This window comes from Aedes albopictus, chromosome 2, assembly GCF_035046485.1.
Source record: "Aedes albopictus strain Foshan chromosome 2, AalbF5, whole genome shotgun sequence".
Classification (NCBI taxonomy): Eukaryota; Metazoa; Arthropoda; class Insecta; order Diptera; family Culicidae; genus Aedes; species Aedes albopictus.
In genome coordinates this window covers 347,372,395-347,397,352 of record NC_085137.1, presented here as the reverse complement: position 1 = coordinate 347,397,352, position 24,958 = coordinate 347,372,395, and the positions used below count along the sequence as shown (strand labels likewise).

Below are 24,958 nucleotides of genomic sequence, written 5' to 3'. Positions count from 1 at the left end.
AGTTCAATATTTTTCATTTAAGCCGAAGATATGCAAAGTTGAACATTTCATTCATTAAAGGGAACGTCCATAAAGTACGTAACGCATTTAGGAGGAGGGGGGTTCAGCGAAGTGTGACGACCCATACAAAAGTTTCAGAGGTCTCATACAAAAAGTGTGACATAGGGGGAGGGGAGGGGGTTGAAAATTGACAATTTTTGCGTGACATAATTTATGGACGCGCCCTTACCAAAAATTTACAATGGTCTCATTCAGCTGGCAATATCTCGATAAGTATAGGGATTAGCAACCTAATATTCTGGGATTTACTGGTCCAAGTGGTCTACTTTCAACTACCGAACCTAAATCTCAAATTGAATAAACTCGATTTTCGATTTTTGGCCACCTGAATCCCCTTAGTGGCAATGCCCAGGTCAGCTGGCTTTACGAATATTTTGGGAAACATAGTTCCCGATTTCGTGATATGTTTTACTTAATAGTGTATATTCGTGAAGCAAAAGCCGCCGTGACGAATTGTTGACAATATCCGGAACGGTTTTATTTGCTTGTACAGTTCATTCGTAATGCTGCAGCATGGAATCCGACAGAATGTGGAGCGATACAGACAGAAGCGGAGCGATACAGACCTGAGAGCGAGGAAACGGAACTGTTGTGCCGTTCACAAGAAACACGAAAGTTCTACCAGAAGCTCAATGCATCCCGCAAAGGTTTCGTGCCGCAAGCTGAAATATGCAGGTATAAGAACGGGAGCCTTCTGACGCCAGAAAGCCAGTTTATGCATGATTTGAAACATGCTGCACATTGTACCACTGCTAAGACCCCGGACTTGTAAAGAAATACAGAAATATCCCTTCGAATTACAACGCCCCCTGCTTCGACCAAGGACTCAACGAAACTTGCATACCAATTTACAACCTCAACCAAATGAATAGCGTCACAAAGCAAAGTGAACTTTGTTAAAAATAAACCGTAGCTTTCGCACAATTTCCCTCTTTCTTATATTACGGGGTTGGGTCAGCATCGGGTTGAAAACTCTCATGTAAAAGAGTCAGTAAACGAGAATCACTAAACACCAATAGCCGCTGCGTTTAATATTCTCCTGCGTAAACTTAATTAATCAATAATTTTAATAATAACATTACAAGACTCACGGTGTGCAGAATATCACAAAGCTTCGATTAAGAAACGTTTTCAATAACTTGTCTTTATGCTTTTATGTTACATATTTTAGTCCACACTACTCGTTTTTACCCCATAGTGAGTTCAGGCGAAATCAGTTTTCGCCAAGTTTTTCGCCTTACTTGCCATTCTTCTGAGCCCCACACACCGAAGCGCAGCCCCGACACTGCCAGATGCACTCGATCGCAGGACGCATTTCTGGAGCAACATTTGAAAAGGGCCCAAGAGGTCTTGTGTCTTTTTTCTAAAACGCTCCGTAGGGCATAACAACAGCCCACCCACGCAAATGAGCACCGTTATCCGAAAGATCGATGTTTGCTCTATCTGATAACGGTTTTAGTTTTTGTGAATAAGCTGAGGGGGGCTCAGGAGCGACGTGTGAAGTCATTGTTTACCAATGCTTGTATGCCCTTTTCAAATGTTGCTCCAGATTTCATCTCAGAAGCATTCACTCAATTTCCCACCCACCACAAAAAGATCACTCTCATCGTCACAGTTGCATATCCTTGCATCCACTGCACCGCCGAAAGTTTTCCAGAGCATGCGAGTAAAAGCCGCTCTCGCCCTACACACGATACAGGACCAAAATTCACCACCCCACGGACTCGACCAGGACACGACTGCACTCTGAACCGTCGGTTCAGTTGGTGAGTGTTCGTTGAGGTGTTCGGTTTATCGCAATGCCATCGGGTTGAATCCTGTGTGTGTCGAGGGCCGGTTTCTCGCTGCCGCCACCCACTTGTGCAGTCCCCCAAGTTTATAAGCCTATGCTGGTGCTGCTGCTGCTGCTGCAGTGTGGTGAATGAGAAAAGGAATAAGAAGCTGAAGAAGATCTGAAGTGGTCGCCTCCCGTCGAAACAATGTGTGCGAACGAGTGAGGGGATGAGGGCCGTCGCCGTCATCGTCGTCGTTGGTCTCTTTCCGACTGCAGGCCGACCGACGGATTTTGCATCCGGAAGGGGAGCTTTTCCTAGAAGTGTTCTGAGTGCAACTCTGTGCAAAGCACAAGGGTGGAAAACTCACTAGCTATGGGATGCTGGATGGGCGTTAGATGGGGGCGTCTGTGGCGAGACGACGTTGTGTGTTCCAATAAGAAGAAAATTGTCTGAGGAGAAAGCGCGGCCGAAAAGGAAAAGTGAAACATACGACGAAAAGCGCCAAAATTTTGCCCGTCTGTGAACTGTGTGCGGATTTGCTTCACGGTCGCTTGCCAGTACCTAGAGTGCAGTGTGAATCTGAAGGTGCGACGAGAAGAGGTGTGCAATTTGTGTGCCAGTTTCTAGTGCAGATTTTGGTCGTGGGTGGGCTCGAGGAAGATATTTTCCACCGTCGATGTCGCCGCCAGCCAGCTAGTCAGGGTGCAACGTTCTATTTGTGAATGAAACTGGGTGCATCTTGGAATTTAGACACAGGAAAGTTGTATCAGTGAGACGACAAAACATGCTGTGGAAGGTAGATTTTATCAAATGTGAATTATGCATGGAGCATTCCGATTGTGTATGCATCAAATTGCATCGATTACAGTGAAGAATCCAAGGCCAAAGGTTAACTACAGTATAGAACAGTGGGGGTGGATATCATTGGGTAAAAACTAATTTAATTTCATTTTTTTCTAAGCATACATAGTGTCTGTAATGATTAGTCTTATACCTATTTTTTGACTACACTTTTCTTGACAGCTTTTACTAGGCAAAACAGGCCTATGAGAAGTTCGAGAACAATAATTGTCAATTATTGTCAGTGAGAATATGGTGCCTTGAACGTTAAGCAAAATATGTAGTTTACACCTAGGTTTACACCGTCGGGATCTACCGAGTATTTAATATGTTTGATTTTACAATGTTGAAATGCTGTATTCATGGTGTGAATTATTCTTTCATTTAAATATATTTCGCGAAAATTTCGAATTTCGAATAATAATTAACCTCATTTGACATACATTTCTTATTTCTTTTTATTGCAAAAAATTGCACGATCGTGGACTACACAAGTTACCTATAGTTTTATATGAAAATGGAACTTAGAACTGTACTAATTGACAGATACCCGATCCAACAAGTAAAATGTTTTTTTTCTAAACTAACTATTTTGGGGAATTCACTGAAACATACTTTAAACTTAATAGACATAATAAAGGGATTCATTGAACATAAACAGCTACGTAAGCACAAATTTTCTGCCGTTTGGAACGTTTCAAACGTATATTTACGAGTGAAATAATCAAATATGTAATGCTTTGCTGATCGTGACGTTTAAACAGCACAAGATTTAATACAGCGATTTATGGTGTTTAGTGAATTCTCTTAATGAACGATCAATCACATTCGTCATGATTTTAGCCAAAACTGTTGCCTGATATTCCCGCTCCAGTTTTGTCAAATAGTCTTCCAGGACTTCCAGCAGTCATTTATTTTTTTTTCTTAACCTGTTTAACCTAATTTACAGCTTTTTTGTTCAGAGGAAAACAAAAATTTTCCACGGAAACCACCTACTTTTGAAAATTATAACCTCAAGAACGAAGCATCGTAGAAGCATTTTTTTGTGAAATCAAAACCAAATTTTCTCAGTAAATGAAAACCAATACAAACTGAAAATTGTTTTCCACAAAATTTTCCAATGTTGAGGAAAATCAGTTGAAAAAGTCGGAAGAACTATTAACGAAGTCCGAAAACATTATAGAAAAATATTTTTCGAACGGGATTACATTAGCTATATCCTGTGAAATTTTCAAGATGTGTTTTTTTCTCCGTTCCTGAGTTAGGACCAATTTTGTGGAAAATGTCCAAATGTGCTATATGAGCCGTTTTTTTAAACATCATAAAATAAAAACGTAGCATAGTTTCAACACAATTTTCCGCTGTCTGCTGTGCGGGAAATCGGGTTATAAGTCAGAAAAACTATTTAGAAAGTCCGGAAAAATTCTTCAATTTTTTTTACTGAATTGTAATACCCCACACGATAAATTTTGTAAAATTTTCAAGATGTGCTTTTTTTGTTCCTAAGTAATGATTATGTTTGTGCAAATTAATAATCAAGATGGTCGAAAATTAACCAACATCTGAATAATTTCCACAAAATTGGTCATTGAAAATTTCACAGAATATGGCTTTTATGAAATTCCCTTCCAATTTTTTTAAAATTTTTCTAGACCTCTTAAATGGGTTTTCCTACTTTTCCAACCGATTTTTTTCAATAGTGGAAATTTTTGTCCGAGATTTCTGTTGAAAAGTCGTATTTTGAGTGAACAACTTACTTAGTGTACGATAATTTCAAAAACAAAAAAAATTCTCAAACATACTACTAGGTTCTATTGTTTACAAGGCCCAGCGGTTTTTTTCTGAATTGTCAATCATAAGGAAAAGTTCTCAGAATGGAATATAGCTTAGTGTTCTATTCGCACTTCCACAGGTATTACTTGAGAGCTTCATCTGCCAATTACCATGTTGCATGTGTATATTGAATGGCAGGCACGAAGATAATCTATGCCCAAGGAAGTTTCCTTCACGAAAAGTTCCAGGTCTGACAAGGAATCAAACTCGTTACCCTCAGCATGGCCATGCTAAATACTCACGCCTTTAAACTGTAGCTTAAGAGGGCATTGACCACCGCTATGATATGTCGGAATAACTCACAGTTTTAACGACACAGATAGAAAAAAGAGTGGAAAATTCTATGACATATGATGCACATAATTGGAGCGTGGTATATCACAGAAGTTTACATGACATGTAATGAAATGTCATGTAAACTTCCATCATATGTCATGTAATTCAGCATGACTCTGAGTATTTACATGGCATATAACACAAATTTACATGATATATCATGTAAACCATCATAACAATAAGTTTACATGACTAACATGAAATTTACATGACGTGTAAATCTCATTATTTTTATCTGTGTAGGTTCATCAAAAGGTATCAATTTTATTTTTCATACTTTTCTTACTTTTTAAACTATTGTGGCACCTTTTATTCGACGGCCGAACCCAACAGATCGAATTCGTCGCAATACCGTATACGGTAAAGCTGTTTCATACATAAGTTCCCGTTTTAGGCATTGTTTCCAACGCTAATGATTCAGGTGAACTTTTATTTGTTAACAACCTGACCCAGCGAATCGAATCAACGCTTATGCAGTCCTCCATTTCGATAATATTAATCCATTGCCATACGAAATTCGACCCAGAGTAAACGCAGGTACGTTCGTCGCCCCTGTGGTATTTCGATAACCTCTCTTTTTGGTTATTGGACTAATAATGGTTCTTCAAACACCATGGCCTACTTCATAGTATTTAGAAATCATCTCACCTTAAGAACCATGTTGTAACTGTGAATTGAAGATTGCATAATCTCATAACTATGTATTTAATAAATAACTAAACCACACTTTCTTCTAGTGAGAATGTAAGATAATAGTTTTTATAGTTGAAATAGGGTGACGATGGGTATTTTAGGCAGGTGTTGTGGAGAGTAGTCATCTATGGTGCGATAAACCAATAATTGATAGCAGCTTTCATCTTAGCAGCTTCAATGGTTTTGGTATTTGACTTCGCACTTCCTGCAGAACTACGTCCTCAACTAACAATGCTCTATTCACTTCTAATTTATTTATTCTATCAAGGCAGTGTTGCCAGTTTCAGTTTGTCGTATGATTCAGCTTGGACGCGAATTATTTGAGGCCAACTCTGAGTGTAACCAGTGCTGTTATGGTAAAATCAGAGCTGGTTACTCAAACTTTCCAAATCTCAGCGCCTCCTATACAGATAAACCCACATAGGAATGAGTTCAAATGACTGAAGTTTGAGTTGAGCAATAACTCTTCTAAAGATCCCTCCAAAAAGTCTTCCAGAATTTAGAATTTATTTCTTCCCCTGTACTGTTGCATGATTCCCTTCAGGGATACCGCCAGAAATTGTTTTACGGATTTTTTAGGGATTTATCAAAATGTTTAAGAAGATTCTCGTAGGATTTCCTAGATTGATTCAAGCAAGGTTCATTTAAAAATGCTTCCTGGGATTCCTTTAACGGTTATTAAGGAAATTTCTTCAATCGTTATATTTTTAATATGTTTCTGAACACATTTCTGTAAGAAATTCCCATCAAAATTCTTATGGAAATCTTTCAAGAATTTAAGAAATGTTTCCAAGAATTTTTAAGGAATTTTCCAAAGTATTTTGCCAAAGATGCAATTCCAGAAAAAAAAAATACAGAGATTTGAAGATTCAGAAATTCATTCATTCCATCTAGGTATTTTCTTTGGAAAAACTGATTTATTGCTTTTACTCTTTCAGCAATAATTGTTCAAATATTTTCAGAATTTCCTTAAGTCTTGTTCCATATATTCAGAGATTCCTTTAGGCATTAACTTAGAATTTTCACTAGAAAATTCTCAAAACGTTTCGCCAGAGGTTCCTCCAGGTATTCCTCGAGGGATTGTTTAGGGCCTTAGGATACCTTGGATTCCTTCATATTTTTTCCGGAAATGTTTGAGAACTCCAACGATTCTCTCAGCAATTCCCATAGAAATTACTCCAGAATCTATTCCTTGGGAATTTTTAAAGAATGTATCAATAAATCCCCCCATTACACCTGCAGAGGGTTCTCCTTTTCATTCAGGTACCCTTTCAAAGATTTTTTCTGAACAAACATTTTTTTTTCAAAAGATCATTCAGATGCTCTCTAATTTTTTTTCCAGGATGCGTTTTGTTTGTTTGAGATTTTTTTGTCTAAAACGATTTAAATGCAATGATCCCTTAAGAAATTGCATAAGAAGTTCTTCTAAAAATTCCTTCAGATATATTTCCAGGAGTTTTTATAAGGATTCATTTGAAAGTTCCTCCAGGGATTCCTCAGAAATTTATTGGTGGATTAATACAGGAATTCCACCAGTACCCTTGTCTGTCATTTCTGCAGGAATTTTTGAACACATTTTAAGAGATTCCTTTTTAAAATTTCTCCACTGATATCTGCAGGACTCCTCTCAGAAATATCTCAAATAATTTTTGCTTGAAATAACTTTCAGAGTTCCTCAAGAAGTTTCTTTCTTTTTTCTCTAAAATTGAGGGAGATATCTTAAAGAGTCTCTTCCTTGATTTCTTTAAGTACTTTTCTAGGAATTTTTGTTCAAGAATCCAGATAAATTTCATGAATTTCATGAAATCTCCAGTTATAATATTTTTTTTTTTCAGATTGTTTGAGACAATTATCCAGGGATTTTTTTTAGAATTTCCTTCGGAGATTTTTTCAAGAATTTTTCCAAGCATTGCAATTTCAGCCACAGGAGCAAATTCCAAAACAAAATCGTTTAAGAATTTCTGTAGGAATCCTAGAAGGATTTTCCCATGGAGCTCTTGGACGAATTTCCGATAGAATCCCTGTAGTTTTGTTATTTTTTAAAGAGTTTCTGTAAAACTCCATGAAAAAACCCGACTAACATGTTTACTGTATAAGAGGTCAAGATAGCTTTCTTCCAAAATCGTTTGCTCTATAAGTTGTTATGCAGCTACTTTTGTTAATAGGGAACTGTTGAAGAAATTCCTGAAAAAATCCCTAAAACTCTGAAGTCTCTGAAAATATTTTTAAATGAACCACTGGCGGACTATCAGAAAACATCCATCAGAAATTTTTGAAGAAATCTCCAGTAAAGACCACTACAACCAGAAAGGAGTTTTGAAGAGATATTCTAGAGAAATACCTGGAAAAATTCCCAGGAAAAGCCTGAAGCAAAATTCTTAGAAAAGTTTATAAAGTAATCGTTAAGAAAAATTCTCAGGAAATACATGGGGAAATTTTCAGAGGAATTTTGAACTCTTGATTTTACAAAGAAATTGCTGAAGCTTCAATAAATATCCTTTGAAAAAACTCGAAATATACCTTAATAAATTCCAGTACAAATTCTTAGGAAATATTTCTGAATAAATTCTTCTTAGAAGAGAAATTCTAAGAGATGTCTTTTAAGGAAATGCCAGAGGAATTTATGGAGAAATATCTGGAGGAAGTCCTGAAGGTATCTCTGTATGAACTCCTGGAAGAATCACTGCCGGATTTTCTGGATGAATCCCTGTAGAAGTTCCTGGACACATTATGGCGGGAATGTTTAATGGATTTCTTAAAGCAGTTTCTGAACAAATCTCTGATGGATTTCCTGAACGAGCTTCTGAATGAATCTTTGGAAGATTCTTTTAAGGAACCATTGGAAAAAAAATTACGAAAGTATCTTTGACGGAATTTCTTAAGGTGACTTGGTGCATCACAGAATTTTCATAGGAATCATTGACTTTTTAATTTTCAATGATTGTTTGCCTCGCGTTTTTGAAGTGATAAAAAACGGACAATTCTGCAGTCACGCAGTAGAAAAAGTATCATCACACTCACCACGAGTGAGCATATGGGATGATACATTTTCATCCGAATTTGCGCTTTGGTAACTGAGTTTTATCACTTTGAAATTTCGAGCGAGAGTTCAATGATGCTGATGACGCACTACGCGTCGTAATCCCTGTAAAAAATTGTGGACGAATCGCTGTAAAGGTTTCGTAAACGAATCCCTAGAAGAAATTCTGAAGTAATCCCTGGTGAATTTTCAGGAGAAACTCATATAGATTGTCATAAAAGAATTCCTGGATAAATTTCTGGAGAAATTCTCAACGGAATTTTTGAAGAAAGCCCTCTGAAAACATCCATGGAGCAGTTTTGAAAGCAATCCATGAATGATTTCTTGATGGAATCCTTGGACAAGTTTATGAAGGTATCTCATTGAAAAATTTGTGGAGAAATCTCCAAGGAAATTTCTAAAGGAACCCCTGGAAGAATTTCTGAAGATAACCTTGCAAAAGTTTCTAAAGAAGTCTGTGAAAGATTAATTATAGAAATCCGTGGAGAAATTACTGGAGGAATTTTGATTTTCTGAAGGAATCGTTGAAAGCATTTCTGTAGAAATTCGAGGATGATTTCGTGAAAGAATGTTTGTACGGAATTTTGAAAAAAAAAAAATGATGGAGGAATTTCTGAGGAAACCCATGAAAGGTTTCCTAGAGCAGATCTTGGAGAACTTTTTGGAGAATTCTCAAGAGGTAATTCTAAATGAACTCAAGAGCAATTTCTGAAGATATCTATGGTAGATTTATAAAAAAGACAATTCACACCGTCTTCAGTCAGAGGGTGCACAGACTGAACACATTACTTACACTAGACAACGGACAAGACACAGAACACCCAGTGGCCCAGTGATAAATTTTTCGTTTGACGAAAAGTTTCAACCGACTGGAGCGGGAATCGAACCCACACTCCGTGGCTTACGATACGCCTAGACGACTGCCGCCGCTAACCGCACGGCCACGAAATCCAATGTGGAATTTTCAAGGACATTTCTGGCAGAATTTTTATTAAATTCTCTGGAAAATGTTTTGAATCGCTTTGGATATTTCTGAAGGATTTCAACAGGAATCCATGGAGCAGTGTGTGAAAATATCAATGAATTTCTGGAGGAATCTCTTGAATAATTTCTGAAAAAAATCACTAAAGGATTTCTTAAGAAATTCATGAATGAATTTCGGAAGCAATCTTTGCAAGATTTTCTAAAATTATTGAAAAATTTCGGACAAATAACTAATGAAATATCTGAATGAATTCCAGCAAAAAGCTCTGTGAATCTCTGCATAAAACCTAGGTATAAATCTTAGATAGATTTTTCAATGAACCTGTAGAGTTATTGCCGAGGAACTTTGTGGAGTAATCCACGGGCATTCATACTGGTAGGATATTAGGTCTCACCTTACGACCTGGTTACTCAAAAACCCATGACGAAAAGAACAAACCTTCCGAAAATACACAATTTCTCCTACTATGTGTGTGTGCTTCGAGGCCGTGCGGTTGACGACGCCAACCGTGTAGCAATATTGTAAGCCACGAAGTGTGGGATCGATGCCTACTGCTGTCGGATATAACTTTTCGTCGAACGGAAAACTCTTCATTGGGCCAGTGGTATTCGTATATTTAGTGTAGGTGTCTTATACAATATTTACTTGCTTTGTATGAAATTCCGAGCATCATGGCTATTGAAGCTGACTCGGCATAAGTTGGATTGGATCTCTCCGTTGAATTACTAAAGATCATGCTTTTCAATATTTTTTATATAATGAAAACTCTTAGCGATATCTGGTTATCCATAAGTAAATACAGAGCAGGTCGATAATTATGCGGTGACTGCGTACATAATTGGAATGCTACATGCATAATATCCATTATTGCATATTGACCACATCGTGTGCATGCGGAACAGGAAAGTGCTTCACCTGAAAGGCAGAATGAATCACATGGCAGTGAAAGTTGGTTTGGGGAAAAGTGATGCTGTTTTAACTACCTAGCAGCTGGATCTTATTTTGTTTATACTTCTAGGATCTCGGAAACTAAAACAGAACATCGGTGCCAAATTTCCAAATTCAGATTAATAGTGACCAACTCGAACTATCAATAGTGCAGAAAGAAAATAATATCTGAAAGACGGATCAATACACAATCGGGGAGGTGAGTAAGTGGGAGTGAGCAGTTATCAAACAGTGCGAGAGTGAGAGAAATTAGCTGCCCAGTCGATGTGTGTCGTATTTTGCAAATTTGCCCTCCCAGGGACCCAACGCCAGACCAGTCCAGTGTGGTCCCGGCAGCCAGTGTGACAAATTGGTTCGGCAGCTGCGAAAAGGGAAAATTCATACCGTGCAACAACACATAAATTATTGATTGGATTTCGATCACATACGAGCGTATTTATGGTGGAGACGGGTATGGAAGGTGAAAAAAAAAACGACAGCATAAGGGATAAAACTGAGATTTGTGCGTAGTGGTGCAGTGCAGCACATTCGAGCGGCCATATCGGTGGATATCGGAAGTGAAAAATATTGTGTCCCCGTGCTCGGAGCAGCAGTGGATAGCCGGACTGCGTGTGGTCGGTGCAATCGATCGGTGACGAGATAAAAATTTTCAGTGATTAATTTTTCGGGAGCAGAAGACCGTTTGGCGAAGATTTTGCGTACCCAGTTACAAGTGCAGTGTTTCGAGAATCGAACCTTTGAGAGGATAAGGAGTTGTCAGAATGAGGTGCATCAGGATAAACGACCCGATGGTTACCATGGCCTTGCTGCTGGCGCTTTGGATGAATTTCGGTAAGTCCAAATGTTTCCTTGTTGATTAGAGAATGCCTTCGTCTGATAAATAATAAAGAAATTCATTCTACTGCTAGGTTTGAAGTCACTGTATAATATTGTTCTTCTTCTTCTTCTTTATGGCTCTACGTCCGCACTGGGACTTGGCCTGCCTTGCTTCAACTTAGTGTTCTTTGAGCATTTCCACAGTTATTAATTGAAGGGCTTTCTTTGCCTGCCATTGCATGAATTTGTACATTGTGTGGCAACTACAATGATACTCTATGCCCAGGGAGTCGAGAAAATTTTCCCGACAGGAACGGGAATCGAACCCGCCGTCTCCGGATTGGCAATCCATAGCCTTAACCACTAGGCTATCTGGAGACCCCAATATAAGGATTATTGTTCTATAGAAATTAAACATGATTGATTCTGTGTGATTACTCATTGTAGCTAAATAAAAAGCTCAAAAACAGCGTATATGTCGTTGGTATCGGCAGATGTGTTTTTCAGTAATTTTGGAAAAATATCGAAATATCAAATCCAGCGCATTATTTTCTAAAATACTGTAGTTCTTCTATGTAACGAAATATCTGCACCAAAATTGCGAAGAAAAGTTCACAATCCACTTTATTTTCTTCTTATCTAATTTTCAACTTAGCGGGCTACAATTTGCTTCATCGAATCTACGCCAAACGAAGCATCCTTCTCCATTAGCCCATTTCCGCCCAGTGATCTATTTATAGATCAGATGCCTCGAACGCCCAGTGATCTATTTATAGATCAGTAACTTTTGCGATAACTGCGGAGAAATGAAGCATTTTGGAAGACAGGTGTCTTCAGCAAAGTTGTTGAAAAGATCAAGGACTCTTCGATAGTACGTAATTTAGTACGTATTCGCTCCAGTAGGTGGCACTAGTGATCACGAAACATTGTGCTTGGACAGGTGTTTCGTCAACAGCCATTGCCAATACTGTCACCTTCGTATCTTAAGAATCAGACTACATAGAGAAAAAATATATTCAGCAAAGTTGATCAGGACATCAAGAGCTATCCGATAGTGAACTAGTTGGTTCTAGGTTTAACCGCTAGGTGGCGCTAGTGAGTCCTAAAAAATTTAAACCTCTGTATCTCGAGAATCCGACTACATAGAAGAATTACGTCTTCGGCAAAGTTAATCAGGACATCAACAGCTATCCGATAGTAAACTAGTTGATTGTAGGTTTGCCCGCTAGGTGGCGCTAGTGAGTCCTAAAAAATTAAACCTCTGTATCTCGAGAATCCGATGACATAGAAGAATTTTGTCTTCGGCAAGGTTGATCAGGACATCAATAGCTATCCGATAGTGAACTAGTTCGTTCTAGGTTTGTCCGTTAGGTGGCGCTAGTGAGTCCTAAACAATTTAAACCTCTGTATCTCGAGAATCCGACTACATAGAAAAATTTTGTCTTCGGCAAGGTTGATCAGGACATCAATAGCTATCCGATAGTGAACTAGCTGGTTCTAGGCTTAACCGTTAGGTGGCGCTAGTGAGTCCAAAAAAATTTAAACCTCTGTATCTCGAGAATCCGACTACATCGAAGTATTCTGTCTACGGCAATCCCGATCAGGACACCAACAGCTATCCTATAGTGAACTAGTTGATTGTAGGTTTGTCCGCTAGGTGGCGCAAGTGGGCTCTAAAAATTCTAAACTTCTGTATCTCGAGAATCAGACTACATAGAAGAATTTCGCCTTCGGAAAAGTTGATCAGGACATTAACAGCTACTCGGTAGCACACTAGTTGGTTCAAGGTTTATCTGCTCGGTGGCGTTAGTGAGCCCTAAAAAATCCAGACATCTGTATCTCGAGAATCAGACTACATTGAAAAATATCGTCCTTGGCAATGTCGATCAGGACATCATGAGCTATCCGATAGTGAACTAGTTGGTTCTAGGTTTATCCACTAGGTGTCGCTAGCGAGTCATAGAAATTCTTGACCTCTGTTTCTCAAAAATCAGACTACATAGACAATTTTTGACTTCGGCAAAGTTGATCAGGACATCAAGAGCTATTAGATAATGAACTAGTTGGTTCTCTGTTTATCCGTTAGGTGACGCAAGTGGGTCCTGTGGGTGCTAGTGAGCCTAAAAAATTCTGAACTTCTGGATCTCGAAAATCAGACTACATAGAAAAATTTCGTCTTCAGCAAGGTCGATCAGGGCATCATAATCTACCCGATAGTGAACTAGTTAATTAAAGGTTTTTCCGCCAGGTAGCGCTAGTGAGTTTTAAAAATTCTTAGCTGCTGAATCTCGAAAATCAGGCTTCATAGAAAAATTTAGTCTTCAGCAAAGTTTATCAGGGCATCAAGGGCTAACAAACAGTTAACTAGTTCATTTTAGGTTTATCCGCTAGATGGCGCTAGTGAGCCCCACAAATTCTGAACTTCTGTATCTCGAAAATCAGGCTACATAGAAGAATTTCGTCGTCGGCAAAGTTGATCAGTACATCAAGGGCTAACGGATTGTGAACTTGTTGGTTCTGGGTTTATCCATTAGGTGGCACTAGTGAGCTCTAAACATTCTGAACTTCTGTATATCGAGAATCAGACTACATAGAAGAATTTTGACTTCGACAAGGTCGATCAGGACATCAAGAGCCATTTAATAGTGAACTAGTTGGTTGTAGGTTTGTCCACTAGGTGGCGCAAGTGAGCTCTAAAAATTCTGAACAAATATTGTCAGTCGTCAGTAAGGATCCGAGGTAGACGAATTCCTCCACTACCTCGAAGATATCCCCGTCTATCGTAACATTACTACCCAGACAGATCCGGTCGTGTTCGGTTCCGCCTACCAGCATGTACTTTGTTTTTGAGGCATTCACCACCAATCCGACCTTTGCTGCTTCGCGTTACAGCTCTGCCACCGTTCCAAATGTTCTGGCAATAATGTCCATGTCGTCCGTAAAGCACACAAATTGAACGGATTTTGTGAAAATCGTTCCCCGGCTGTTGAACCAGGCTCGTCGCATCACACCTTCCAGAGAGATGTTGAAGAGTAGGCATGAGAGTCCATCACCTTGTCGCAGTCCCCGGCGAGATTCGAATGAACTGGATAGTTCACCCGAAACCCTTACGCAGTTTTGCACACCCTCCATCAGTTTAGTCAGCTTCCCAGGAAAGCCGTTTTCGTCCATAAATTTCCATGGCTATGCGCGGGAGCATGAGATGAGCAGAACGCTCATATGGTGGTCCTTTGTAAAAATGAAACATAAACCAAGCTCAAAGAACACTAAAATATTTGGAATTTTCGAATAACGAGTGCTAAGTTAATCTTTCGCTCTGTACTAGATAACGGTGTGTGGCGGGAGAGGGTGAGCCACGTGCTCTCAAAGGCAGAAGGATACGGTGGGCAGGATATACTACTAGAATGCCGAATATCAACCCATTATATATAGAAATTATAAGAATGATGCAATTTGAAATGCCTAAAAACTGTTGAGAACTATCTATTTATAAGCTACTGGCAGATTATTTTAGTTATTGCTAATGTCAGTGAAGAGAATTGTCAGACAAAAGAGGCACAAAACAAGCAACAAAGAAGGGGCGACGATTAGTCTTTATCCCTACTGGTGACAGATAATGACATGATCTCGAAATTTTTTGTTGCAGACAAAACGGAAGCTGAATTTGTTGCGTACTTTTCAACTCGTGAATAATCAATTATTACTAACCCAAAGTCGAAACTGTTTGATGATAGAGCTTTACAAGAGTTGCAGTGTTTACCGACTCGAAGTTACCGTTCGAAAATCGCAATGCAAGGCTTAAAAATCTCTAAACTCGTGGTGTACGATGTTAATCCCATTATTTCCAAGTTGGGACAAACTTATGTCGCATGGGTTGTTTTGTCGCAACAAATACAGGTTGCGACATTGTCATTATTGTTGCGCGATGGTTGAATTTTGATTCACTGGCTAATGTAATCCATTTCTGGAACATTTCCAACTGTAGCTTTGTTTATTGGAGAATATTTACTATGATCAGTCATCTAAAAAAATAGATTTACATAGCTCATAGAAATAAGGTAGCTGCGCAAAAACAAAATAAAAAATAAATATTTTTTCAACGTTTCACGTGCATATGCCCCACTGTGTATTAAAACGAAAATTTCACCGTAGATTTCCGTTTAAATGACTGCAATAACCTTCTTTTATGGGGTTGAGGTACTCCAGAAAAAATCAGACATCTACTGTCATTGTGGCGTAATTCGGGCGTTAATGGGTTAGACTCGGTTCTGGGCCATTCGCTTCCTTACCTTACCGGTCAGACTAACGCGTGAGTGACCTCTGCAGTGTCGGACAAAACAATAAGACCACCAGCCATTTTCATACAAAATTGCCAAGCTTGACGATGTGATGCTCAGCTTCTAGTGAATCGATTTGGCTGAAATTTTGGCACTCGCTATGGAGATACGTGAATTTCGATTTGTAAAGACCGGTCCAGAAAGTATGGACGCAGTAAGAAAATATTGGCATTTCAAAACTATTGATGACTAGTTCTTTTTGAAAGCTACATCTTGTTGGTCAACCTATTTTCTCAACATTTGTACAGCGGTTTTTGCGATTCCAACAGTTTGTTTCAAAATACATGAACTTTCAGCTGAACATCATCGAAAAAATGTGCACAAACAATGTACAGAGTTTGAAAGGTCACTTAGGAAATGAACAAAATATGGTGGGAGTAAGTGAGAAAATCGTGCAAGCAGTAATCAGCAACCACGGTGGCATAACCCGTTTAAGCATAGGCAGAAATTGGGTAAAAAATAAAGGTCCTGCTAACCCTCGTTTGGATAAACAAATAATGAAGGTGTTTGAGCACAAGAAAAAACCTTCTAACTTACACAAAGCGGGGTATGACCAAGAAAGTTATCATTTCGAATTCCAATACTCATCGTGGCAAAGAACGTTTGAATGGTCGATCCTGTAGTAAGCAGAAACAGCCAAAACGAAGCCCGAAACAAGAACCATTAATTAGGCCCAGACAACTGAAGACTAGGCGCGTCCATACTTTCTGGGGCAGTCTTTATTTAATTGATTCAGTTCTGCTCACTACATTAAAAGTTACAGATATACGAAACGACAATATAATAGGACCATTTTCAGATCGCCATGATCAAAGGATATATGAGAGTATCTGATACTTGATTATTGATAAACAAGTACTAAAAATAAAGGATGCCGTTCAAATTTGGGGACATTTTTATTGATTTGACAACAAATAACCATCATGAAATTCTGGTCTTAGAATTTTGTCGCACCGCATATCTGTAACTTTGGAAGTAGTGATCAGAACTCAATCAATTTGACACAAATCAAAATTCCAGTAATTCCAAGTCGGCTGTCAAAATTTCAGCCAAATTGGTTTACTAGAAACCGAGTACCATATCGTCAAACTTGGCCATTTTGTATGAAATTGGGCCGGTGGTCTTATTGTTTTGTCCGACACTGTATGTAGTAGCCGTCTCCATTAGAGCCGATGCACACGGGCGGCGCGTCCACGCAGCGTGCACGCAAGTGCGTCCTGAGTTACACACAATCAAATGGGAGAATGCACACGAGAACGCAACGCTGCCGCACCGCAACCGCGCCGCACCGTGTGCGTCACGCAATGTCAACGCATGCCCCACAGGAACGCTGCGGCGACGCGCGTTGATTCACGCTGCGTGCACGCGCCGCCCATGTGCATCGGCTCTTATACTCGATTCATAGCTGTGTGTCTCCAGTTCCGCACTCTGCGAAGGGTCCACAAGTCGTCCTCCACTTGATCGACCCACCTAGTTTGCTGCGCACCACGTCTTTTTGTACCGGTCGGATGACTCTCGAGAACCATTTTTATCGGGTTGCTATTCGACATCCTGATGACGTGTCCCGCCCACCGTAGCCTCTCGATTTTCGCGGTGTAGACGATGGTTGGTTCTCTCAGCAGCTGATGCAGTTCGTTGTACATTTGCCTTCTCCACGTTCCGTCATTCATCTGCACTCCGCCGTAGATGGTACGCAGCATCTTCCGTTCGAAAACTCCAAGAGCGCGTTGGTCCTCTGCACGTAGGGTCCATGTTTCGTGCCCATAGAGGACGAGACCGATCGTTTCGAATCAGCGTTTTGTAGATAGTTAACTTCGTGTGACGGCGAACTTCATTCGATCGTTTAGTTCTGCGGAGTCCAAAGTATGCTCAATTTCCCCACAATGCGTCTCTGAATTTATCTGTTGGCGTCGTTGTTGGCGGTCACCCAGGGAGCCAAAGAACACGAATTCTTCAACCGCCTTGATTTCATCACCGTCAATAGAGGTGGGGTGGCGTGCGCGGTGATTCCTCCCTGGAGCCCTTTGCCATCATGTCCTTTGTCTTTGACACATTAATCGTCTAAAATTTCCGAGCTATAATATCAATATCATCAGCGAAACCAAGCAGCTGAACGGACTTAAAATCGTTTCAGTCGTGTTTATCTCCACTCTCCTTATTACACACTCTAAAGTAATGTTGAACAGTAAGCACAAAAGACCATCATCTTGCCGTAACCCTCTGAGAGATTCGAAGTGACTCGAGAGTGTCCCTGACAGAGATGGAAACACTCTCATCGTTAATCAACTCGCGAGTGTTAAACCAACAAACGGTTTACTCACGGTGCCGAGAGTAAGCCGTGTGTGAGTTTATTTGCACCCGCTTGCTTCACAAGTATGAAGCAAAAACAAAAACAAAAACACTCATGAATTTTTATTCGCGAAGAACAAGTGGAGATGCGGGAATTGCATTTTAGTGCGATTTTAATAGCAAAACAAGTAATTGGGTTGTTTAGGGGTATCCAGATTATTGCATAATCAGAATCTCCGTCCAAAAATTAGTCGAAATCCAAAATTTCATCATTTTTGGTGCCCGGGAACTATTTTTAAAATGCATTTAAAGTTTGTATGGGGAAATTTTTTTGTTCGGGGCGAACTGTCACTTTATCGATTGAACTGTCATTCTATCCACAGAAATTAAAACTGTTTTGTTTATTTAACCATCAAAACAAAGGAATTGGAACGCAATAAAATCATCTTATACTCAGAAAAATGAGCTCTTTCGATTAGGCTAAACAAAATGGCAATATTTAATTCACTAAACAACCCAATTATCCATTAGATAGTAGTGTTTTGTGCTTTATTGTTCATGAAAAGTAAATCTGCCGGCCGTGTGAATTCATTTTTCCATAAATTGAAAAATGTTCAGAGCTGCTTCGCGAACCAATCACGAGTGCGACCAGCTTCGTTAGCTCGCGAGTGAAGGAAGTGCGAATATATTCTGGCTTCTGTTGTTCACGAGTAGGATAGCTTTGCGTTTGTGTCTACTCAGCTGCATTCCTCACTGTTTTCCATCACTGGTCCCTGATATTCGAACTAGGTACGCACATAACTCGATTCGTCGTCGCCTTGATCAATCGTATCAGTTTATCCGGGAAACCGTATTTGTGCATAATCTGCCATAACTAGTCTGCCATACGCTTCCAGCTCCCCTGAAAGTTGAGTGCTCTTAGGTTACACGGTGTGTCTGGTAGAAGAAATTTATTACAAAAAAATAAGCATCGCTAATTTTTACGTTACGTGAAAGTTGACGCTACTAGCTTTCATTCAAGCCTAACATCGAAATATTACATCGGGGGAACTTTTTCATACAAAAATTGGGTATGTTTGTTAAGTAGAAATAGGGATTAATTTGGACCCGTTCATTTTGTATGGGGAAAAACAGTATTCTGAAAAAGTTGTTCGAGATCCCTCGGTGGATTTTTTTGAGGGACCGTGCAAATGAAAGCTGAAAGCCTCTGTTTTTGAATAGCGAAAAATTTGACGATGCCCATTTTTTTGTTATAAACCTTTCCCATACACACGCCGTGGGTTCTCTTGAGGTGGTGCGGCCTCACCCTGGTCCTTGCCGTCAACTATTATTATCATCGCCTGTCGTTCTTCCGGCATTCATGTCACGTAACCAGCCCAACTCGGTTTGGTGTGTGTGTTCGACTTACCGCTCGTGATTTTTAACCGCTCTACCTACGTTTATGACCCTAAGGTCCTATTATAAGTGTCCAAAGGTAGCGTGAATGCATCAAATCGCTAAAGCTCCAAGTTTGAACTAAACAAGCATAAAATAGAATTGACTGTGTATGCAACAGTGCTAAAACTAGTACCGTAAACCGGGGTCAAATTGATCATTGAGATACTACATTGTAGTTCCATACTAGGAACTCTTAAGCATCGTAATGATCTTAAACTTTTTACGTCATCTGGTTCGTAGCTGTCTAGAGATGAGTGTAGACTTTTAATTTTTTAGAAAAAAGTTAGTTTTGCCTTATTTTTTAAAGGAATTTGCAATGTATTTCTCATTTAGCTGAAATCATTGCTACTAAACAATCGATTGCTTATAGGACTTCCCGTAAATTCCCTGTTTTAACATTTTTGTGGAACCTTGGTTAGGAAGTTTTGTAGCTAAATAGTTATAAAAACGCTCATTTTATGATGCACTAGTCATTTATTGTGATAGAAATCACTTATTTCAAATTAAATTGCCTACCTTCAGGCGTTTAAGGGGAAACTTCAAAATTTAATTTTGCATTTAAAGTATTAAATTTACTAGTTGTAAGATTTTAATCGCGTTATTCAGTTTTAGAAGAGCAAAATTAAGCGGAGAAGGAAGTTTTCCTTCCCAACCTATGCTTAATTATACAGTCGAGTCTCTTACTAAACGAATTTCTATTAAACGGACTCCTATTAAACGAACTCCTACTAGACAGGGGTGAGCGTTATAGGAGACTAAGAGCTTATGGGATTTCGGCATTTTGGGGGTGTGGCCTATTATCTCGGGTGTGTTACGAGTTAACGCAATACTTTCTTCGGCAAAGTCTTAGGGCTTGATAAGATCTACCATTTAGAACTTTGGTTCATATGATTAGTTGGCAATTTGGCCGCTAGAGGGACCATCAACAATTTGATGCTAAATTGCACTACAGGAACCATATCAGGTTGTCAAGCAAACGTTACGATATGCGACAGCTCAAGACCCTGACAATTTGGAAGGATAGTGTCTTCGGGAAAGTTGTTGGGTACGCCAATAACTTACTGACGATGAGTTGCGAAGTTCGAAATTCCTCCACTGGGCGGTGCTAGTGAGCAAGTGAATTTTCAAAACCTCATATCTCAGAATCCCGAATTGCGAAACAAATGTATATTTTTATGTAAGTTTATGTCATACTGATCAACTTTGCCGAAAACACCAACTTCCTAAGTTATCAGAATTCTGAGCTATGAGATTTCTAAAATTTGCAAGTTCACCAGCGCTTCCTAGTGGCAGAATTTTGAAACAGGTGTTTATTTTTATGTAAGTTTATGTCATACTGATCAACTTTGCCGAAGACACCAACTTTCTAAGTTATCAGGATTCTGAGCTATGAGATTTATAAAATTTGCATGTTCACTAGCGCCGCCTAGTGGCAGAATTGCGATACAAGTGTTTATTTTTATGTAAGTTTATGTCTTACTGATCAACTTTGCCGAAGACACTATCTTCCTAAGTTATCGGGATTCTGAGATATGAGGTTTTGAAAATTCACTTGCTCACTAGCGCCGCCCAGTGGAGGAATTTCGAACTTCGCAACTCATCGTCAGTAAGTTATTGGCGTACCCAACAACTTTCCCGAAGACACTATCCTTCCAAATTATCAGGGTCTTGAGCCGTCGCATATCGTAACGTTTGCTTGACAACCTGATATGGTTCCTGTAGTGCAATTTAGCATCAAATTGTTGATGGTCCCTCTAGCGGCCAAATTGCCAACTAATCATATGAACCAAAGTTCTAAATGGTAGATCTTATCAAGCACTAAAACTTTGCCGAAGAAAGTATTGCGTTAACTCGTAACACACCCGAGATAATAGGCCACACCCCCAAAATGCCGAAATCCCATAAGCTCTTAGTCTCCTATTAAGCGGATTCCTATTGCGCCCCCCGACCAGTGATCTTATAAGAGTCTCGACAATTCTGTCACATGGTTCCATGGAGATCTACAGGGTACTGGTTTTACAGAAATTCTTTTGGCAATATTTGAATTGGCACTGATGTTATCCGCAAAAGTTGTTTAAAAGTGATCAATTTGACCCTGGATTACGGTACTGTTAGCTATTAAAAGAAAGCTATTGAGTGGGGACATCTCGTACCAACCGTTCAGCCTTTTAGGTAGCAAAAAACATGAAAATCATTGGGGGTGGCAATGCTAAGAAGGTTAATGTCACCCCATGGTCCTTAGTCTCCTGGGATGGAACATAGGTAACTACTCTGTGTCCTGTCCCTAATGCCAAGGCTCAAGCGCCTTTACTCACTCTCTGAAACGAAACAAAATTCTGATTTCTAATAAAGGAAAGGAGAAGTTCCAAGATGAGTCCATGTATCGAAAGAAATATTTAAACCCATCTGGTGAAACGCTCACCAAATCATCTGAATATCGCAAATCCACAGCAGTATATGAGAAAGCACTTCTTCATAAGGAATATTTGGAAGATACTTCAAGCAGTGACCATCTTATGTTCTCTGCAAGAGCAGGAGCAACAAGCAGAACAGGAGGGGTTTCTGCAGCTTCTTCTCGAAGGAGGTACCGCAACGGTACTGATGCCGCCATCTCTTCAATTAAGAAACCGTGCGTGATCATATGTTTATTATACACCGTCGGTCACATATATTTGGCATTTCTGTTTAAAAGCATATTCTGGAAATCTAAAAAACGCTTGCGGCCTTCACCTTCTTCTCCCAATTTCCCAACACTTTTCTCTGCTTCACTGCTTGATCACACAAAGGCCACAAGTTATAAAAAACATCATGAAAAATCCAAAAATCTATCCAGATTCTTCCGGCATCTGAACCCGGGTGAAATTGGGTTTTTAAATTTTGAAAAATGTATTTATTTTTTGAGATTATGTATAAGAAAGAGCACCTTTTTCTGAGTCACTATGATTTTTCTCAGATTTTTTGAACTTTATTTTGGTACCTAAATCAATTTCAAAGAGATTTTTAGAAATCACCTTTCGACAGCTGGGCAACTGCTTGACAGCTCCGCCCAGTACAAAATCGCTCCTATACAAACTTCAAAAAGGCGCCCGAGCCTTCCAAATAAACGAATAAAAACAAACTTCAAATTGATTTCTAAATATGTTCCCGGGCACCAAAATTTATGAAAAATTGGATTTTGGCTCAGTTTTGCATGCAGATTCAGAATATGGAATTATCTCAACACCGCTAAAGAAGCCAATAGGCTCTACGAACTTTATTATAGGAATAGGAAAAGAATAGACTGCCAAGTAACAGAAACAGGGGAGCAAAACTTTTTTTTTGCGTAGTTTCTCACGATCAGACGGAATAATCATTGTGCCCTGGCACTGTTCCCGGATCGCAGACCCACGATGACGCGGTACACCTTTAGTGGATTTAGTGTTCAACCGACAATTTTATACAAAAACAATGTTTGGACGAGAAAATTGTGACAGCTAAAACTTCCACTCGTCCGCACTACCCCGCGGACTCTCATGAAAACACAAATACGTAGTCTCTCTAGGAGTTCCACAAGGATATTATCAAAAAGTTCCACCTGGAATTTGTCTGGCAATTCCACTGAAAATTTCTCAAGGAGCTCCACCAGAAATACCTCTATTGGACTTCCACTAGGCCGTCTCCAAGGATTTCCACCGCAAATTACTCTAGGAGTTCCATAGGGGTTACTTCTTGGAGTTTGTTACCGGTTAATTGTCATCAATCGTCACAATGATTAGACAGTACTAGTAGTAATTTGAAATTATTAATTATTGTTAAAATAGTAAACCATAATCAACGCATATTATAAGTAGACCCCCCCCCCCCCTTCTCAAGCCATAAAATATCGAAGCGTTAGTCTCTGCTACGTGGGAACAAGCCTGGCCAATTTTGTGCTACTGTGAGAACAAATTACCACGCGACACCACAATTTCCGTCACCAACACACAGAAAAACACGATCGAAGGAATAGAGGGGAAAATACCGAATAGGTGAGATGAGGGGAGTCGAGTACGATCAGTGAAACGGCATAGATGTGTTTCGAGATCACTCTCGGGTGGCGTGTGAAACATAGTGCCGAAATTCGTGTGAGAGTCGGAACCGGGAATACGGAAAGTGAAGCCACGATATCCGGAGTGTGTCCGGTAACCAACAACACTGCACACCAAAGGCCTACGGCCGCATCGTTCCCAAAGACACTTGTGCCGGTGGCCCACGAGCCCCTGACGTCTCTTCGTTGGACCACAAGCGGCGGTGAATAGAGGACGATCGTTATTGAGGAAAGGGCCTGGTAATGGCTGTCGGGTTCGCCCACGCTTGCCAGGACCCTGACCGATGTGTTCCATTCCCGTTGGCGGGCATCCGACACACACAGGACTCCATCTGCTCGACCGTGACTCCAGTACCAGTGGTCCACGAGCCCCAAGCTACTTCATGGGGCCACACGCAACGAAGAATAGCGAACGACCGTTACTGAGGTAAAGGCCTGGTAAGGACTGTCGGGTTCGCCCACGCTTGCCAGGACCCTGACCGATATGTTCCTTTCTCGTTGGCGGGTACTTACTCAAGCAAGAAGAAAACCTCCACCCCCCCCCCCCCCCCTTGGAGGGCGAATGTATCAAGCCGGCCGCATTCAGCGGGCCCTACGCCGTCTCCAATCGCTACGCTACAAATTGACCAAGTTTGCGGCATTCCGCTGGCCCTACGCCGTCACCGAACGCTACGAACAATCCAAGCCGGCAGCATTCCGCTGGCCCTACAATGTCATCGAACGCCCAAGCCAACCATGCCGGCCGCCCTCGGCTGGCCATGTGTCTCTTCAGATCGTTAGGAGTTAGCCAAGACGTCTGCATTCGGCGGGTGCCGGGCCAGGCACCGATTCAGCAGCGGCGTAAAGGTAGGAAGATTCACTCCTATGTGTATGTTTCGGCCGACGGATTTTTATCATGCAGATCGGCCGCAACGAGCTCCAACGAATCCCCCCCCCCCTCTCTCTTTACAAACGACTAGGTTCTATGTTTTGGTTAGGTTAAATAAACATTAATGTAATTTCTCATCAGGGTTGGGTTATTATGGCCCTGGACGTTGTGACCTGCCCCCCTCTGGGATGTTAACCGAGGAACCTCTCGATAGATATCTCTCTTAAAAAAGCTTCTAAAAGATCCGCCGAAAGATCTTTCAATTGTTTTTCTGTGGAGCTCTATAAAAAATCCCAGTATAATTCCTATAGCACCACATCAACACCACTAGACCTGCCTCTGTGTCTGACCGCAATCACTACATCTTATAGAAGTTAATTATCAAGCCTTTCTCTGCCTAGAAAGACAGGAGGACATAAGGTTCCTTCACTTCTACTGTCAGACTGTATTGACAAACGAAGGATTTTTTATGCTTCACAATCATTTCTCATTCACAAATTACCAATAAGCCAAGCAAGTAAAATTTATTACACCCTGCTCCTAATTGCTTCATGGCCACATTTCCCCATCATAAATATTTATTCACACTCCCAAGCCTTTCCGTTCCACGAACTTCTTCCCCATCTTGGTGCACC

At 40.2% G+C, this 24,958-nt stretch overlaps 1 protein-coding gene across 1 annotated transcript in view; it reads left to right on the top strand.

Moving 5' to 3' along the window:
* The first annotated feature begins 1,838 nt into the window (after window positions 1–1,838).
* The window catches only part of LOC134287221 (cell adhesion molecule Dscam2-like), a 452,041-nt gene continuing 428,921 nt past the window's right edge, over window positions 1,839–24,958 (top strand). The window contains exons 1-2 of the mRNA XM_062848896.1: window positions 1,839–2,631; window positions 10,581–11,341. Coding sequence (XP_062704880.1) covers window positions 11,272–11,341 — 70 coding nt within the window. The 5' untranslated portion in view covers window positions 1,839–2,631; window positions 10,581–11,271. The remainder of the gene's footprint in view (window positions 2,632–10,580; window positions 11,342–24,958) is intronic.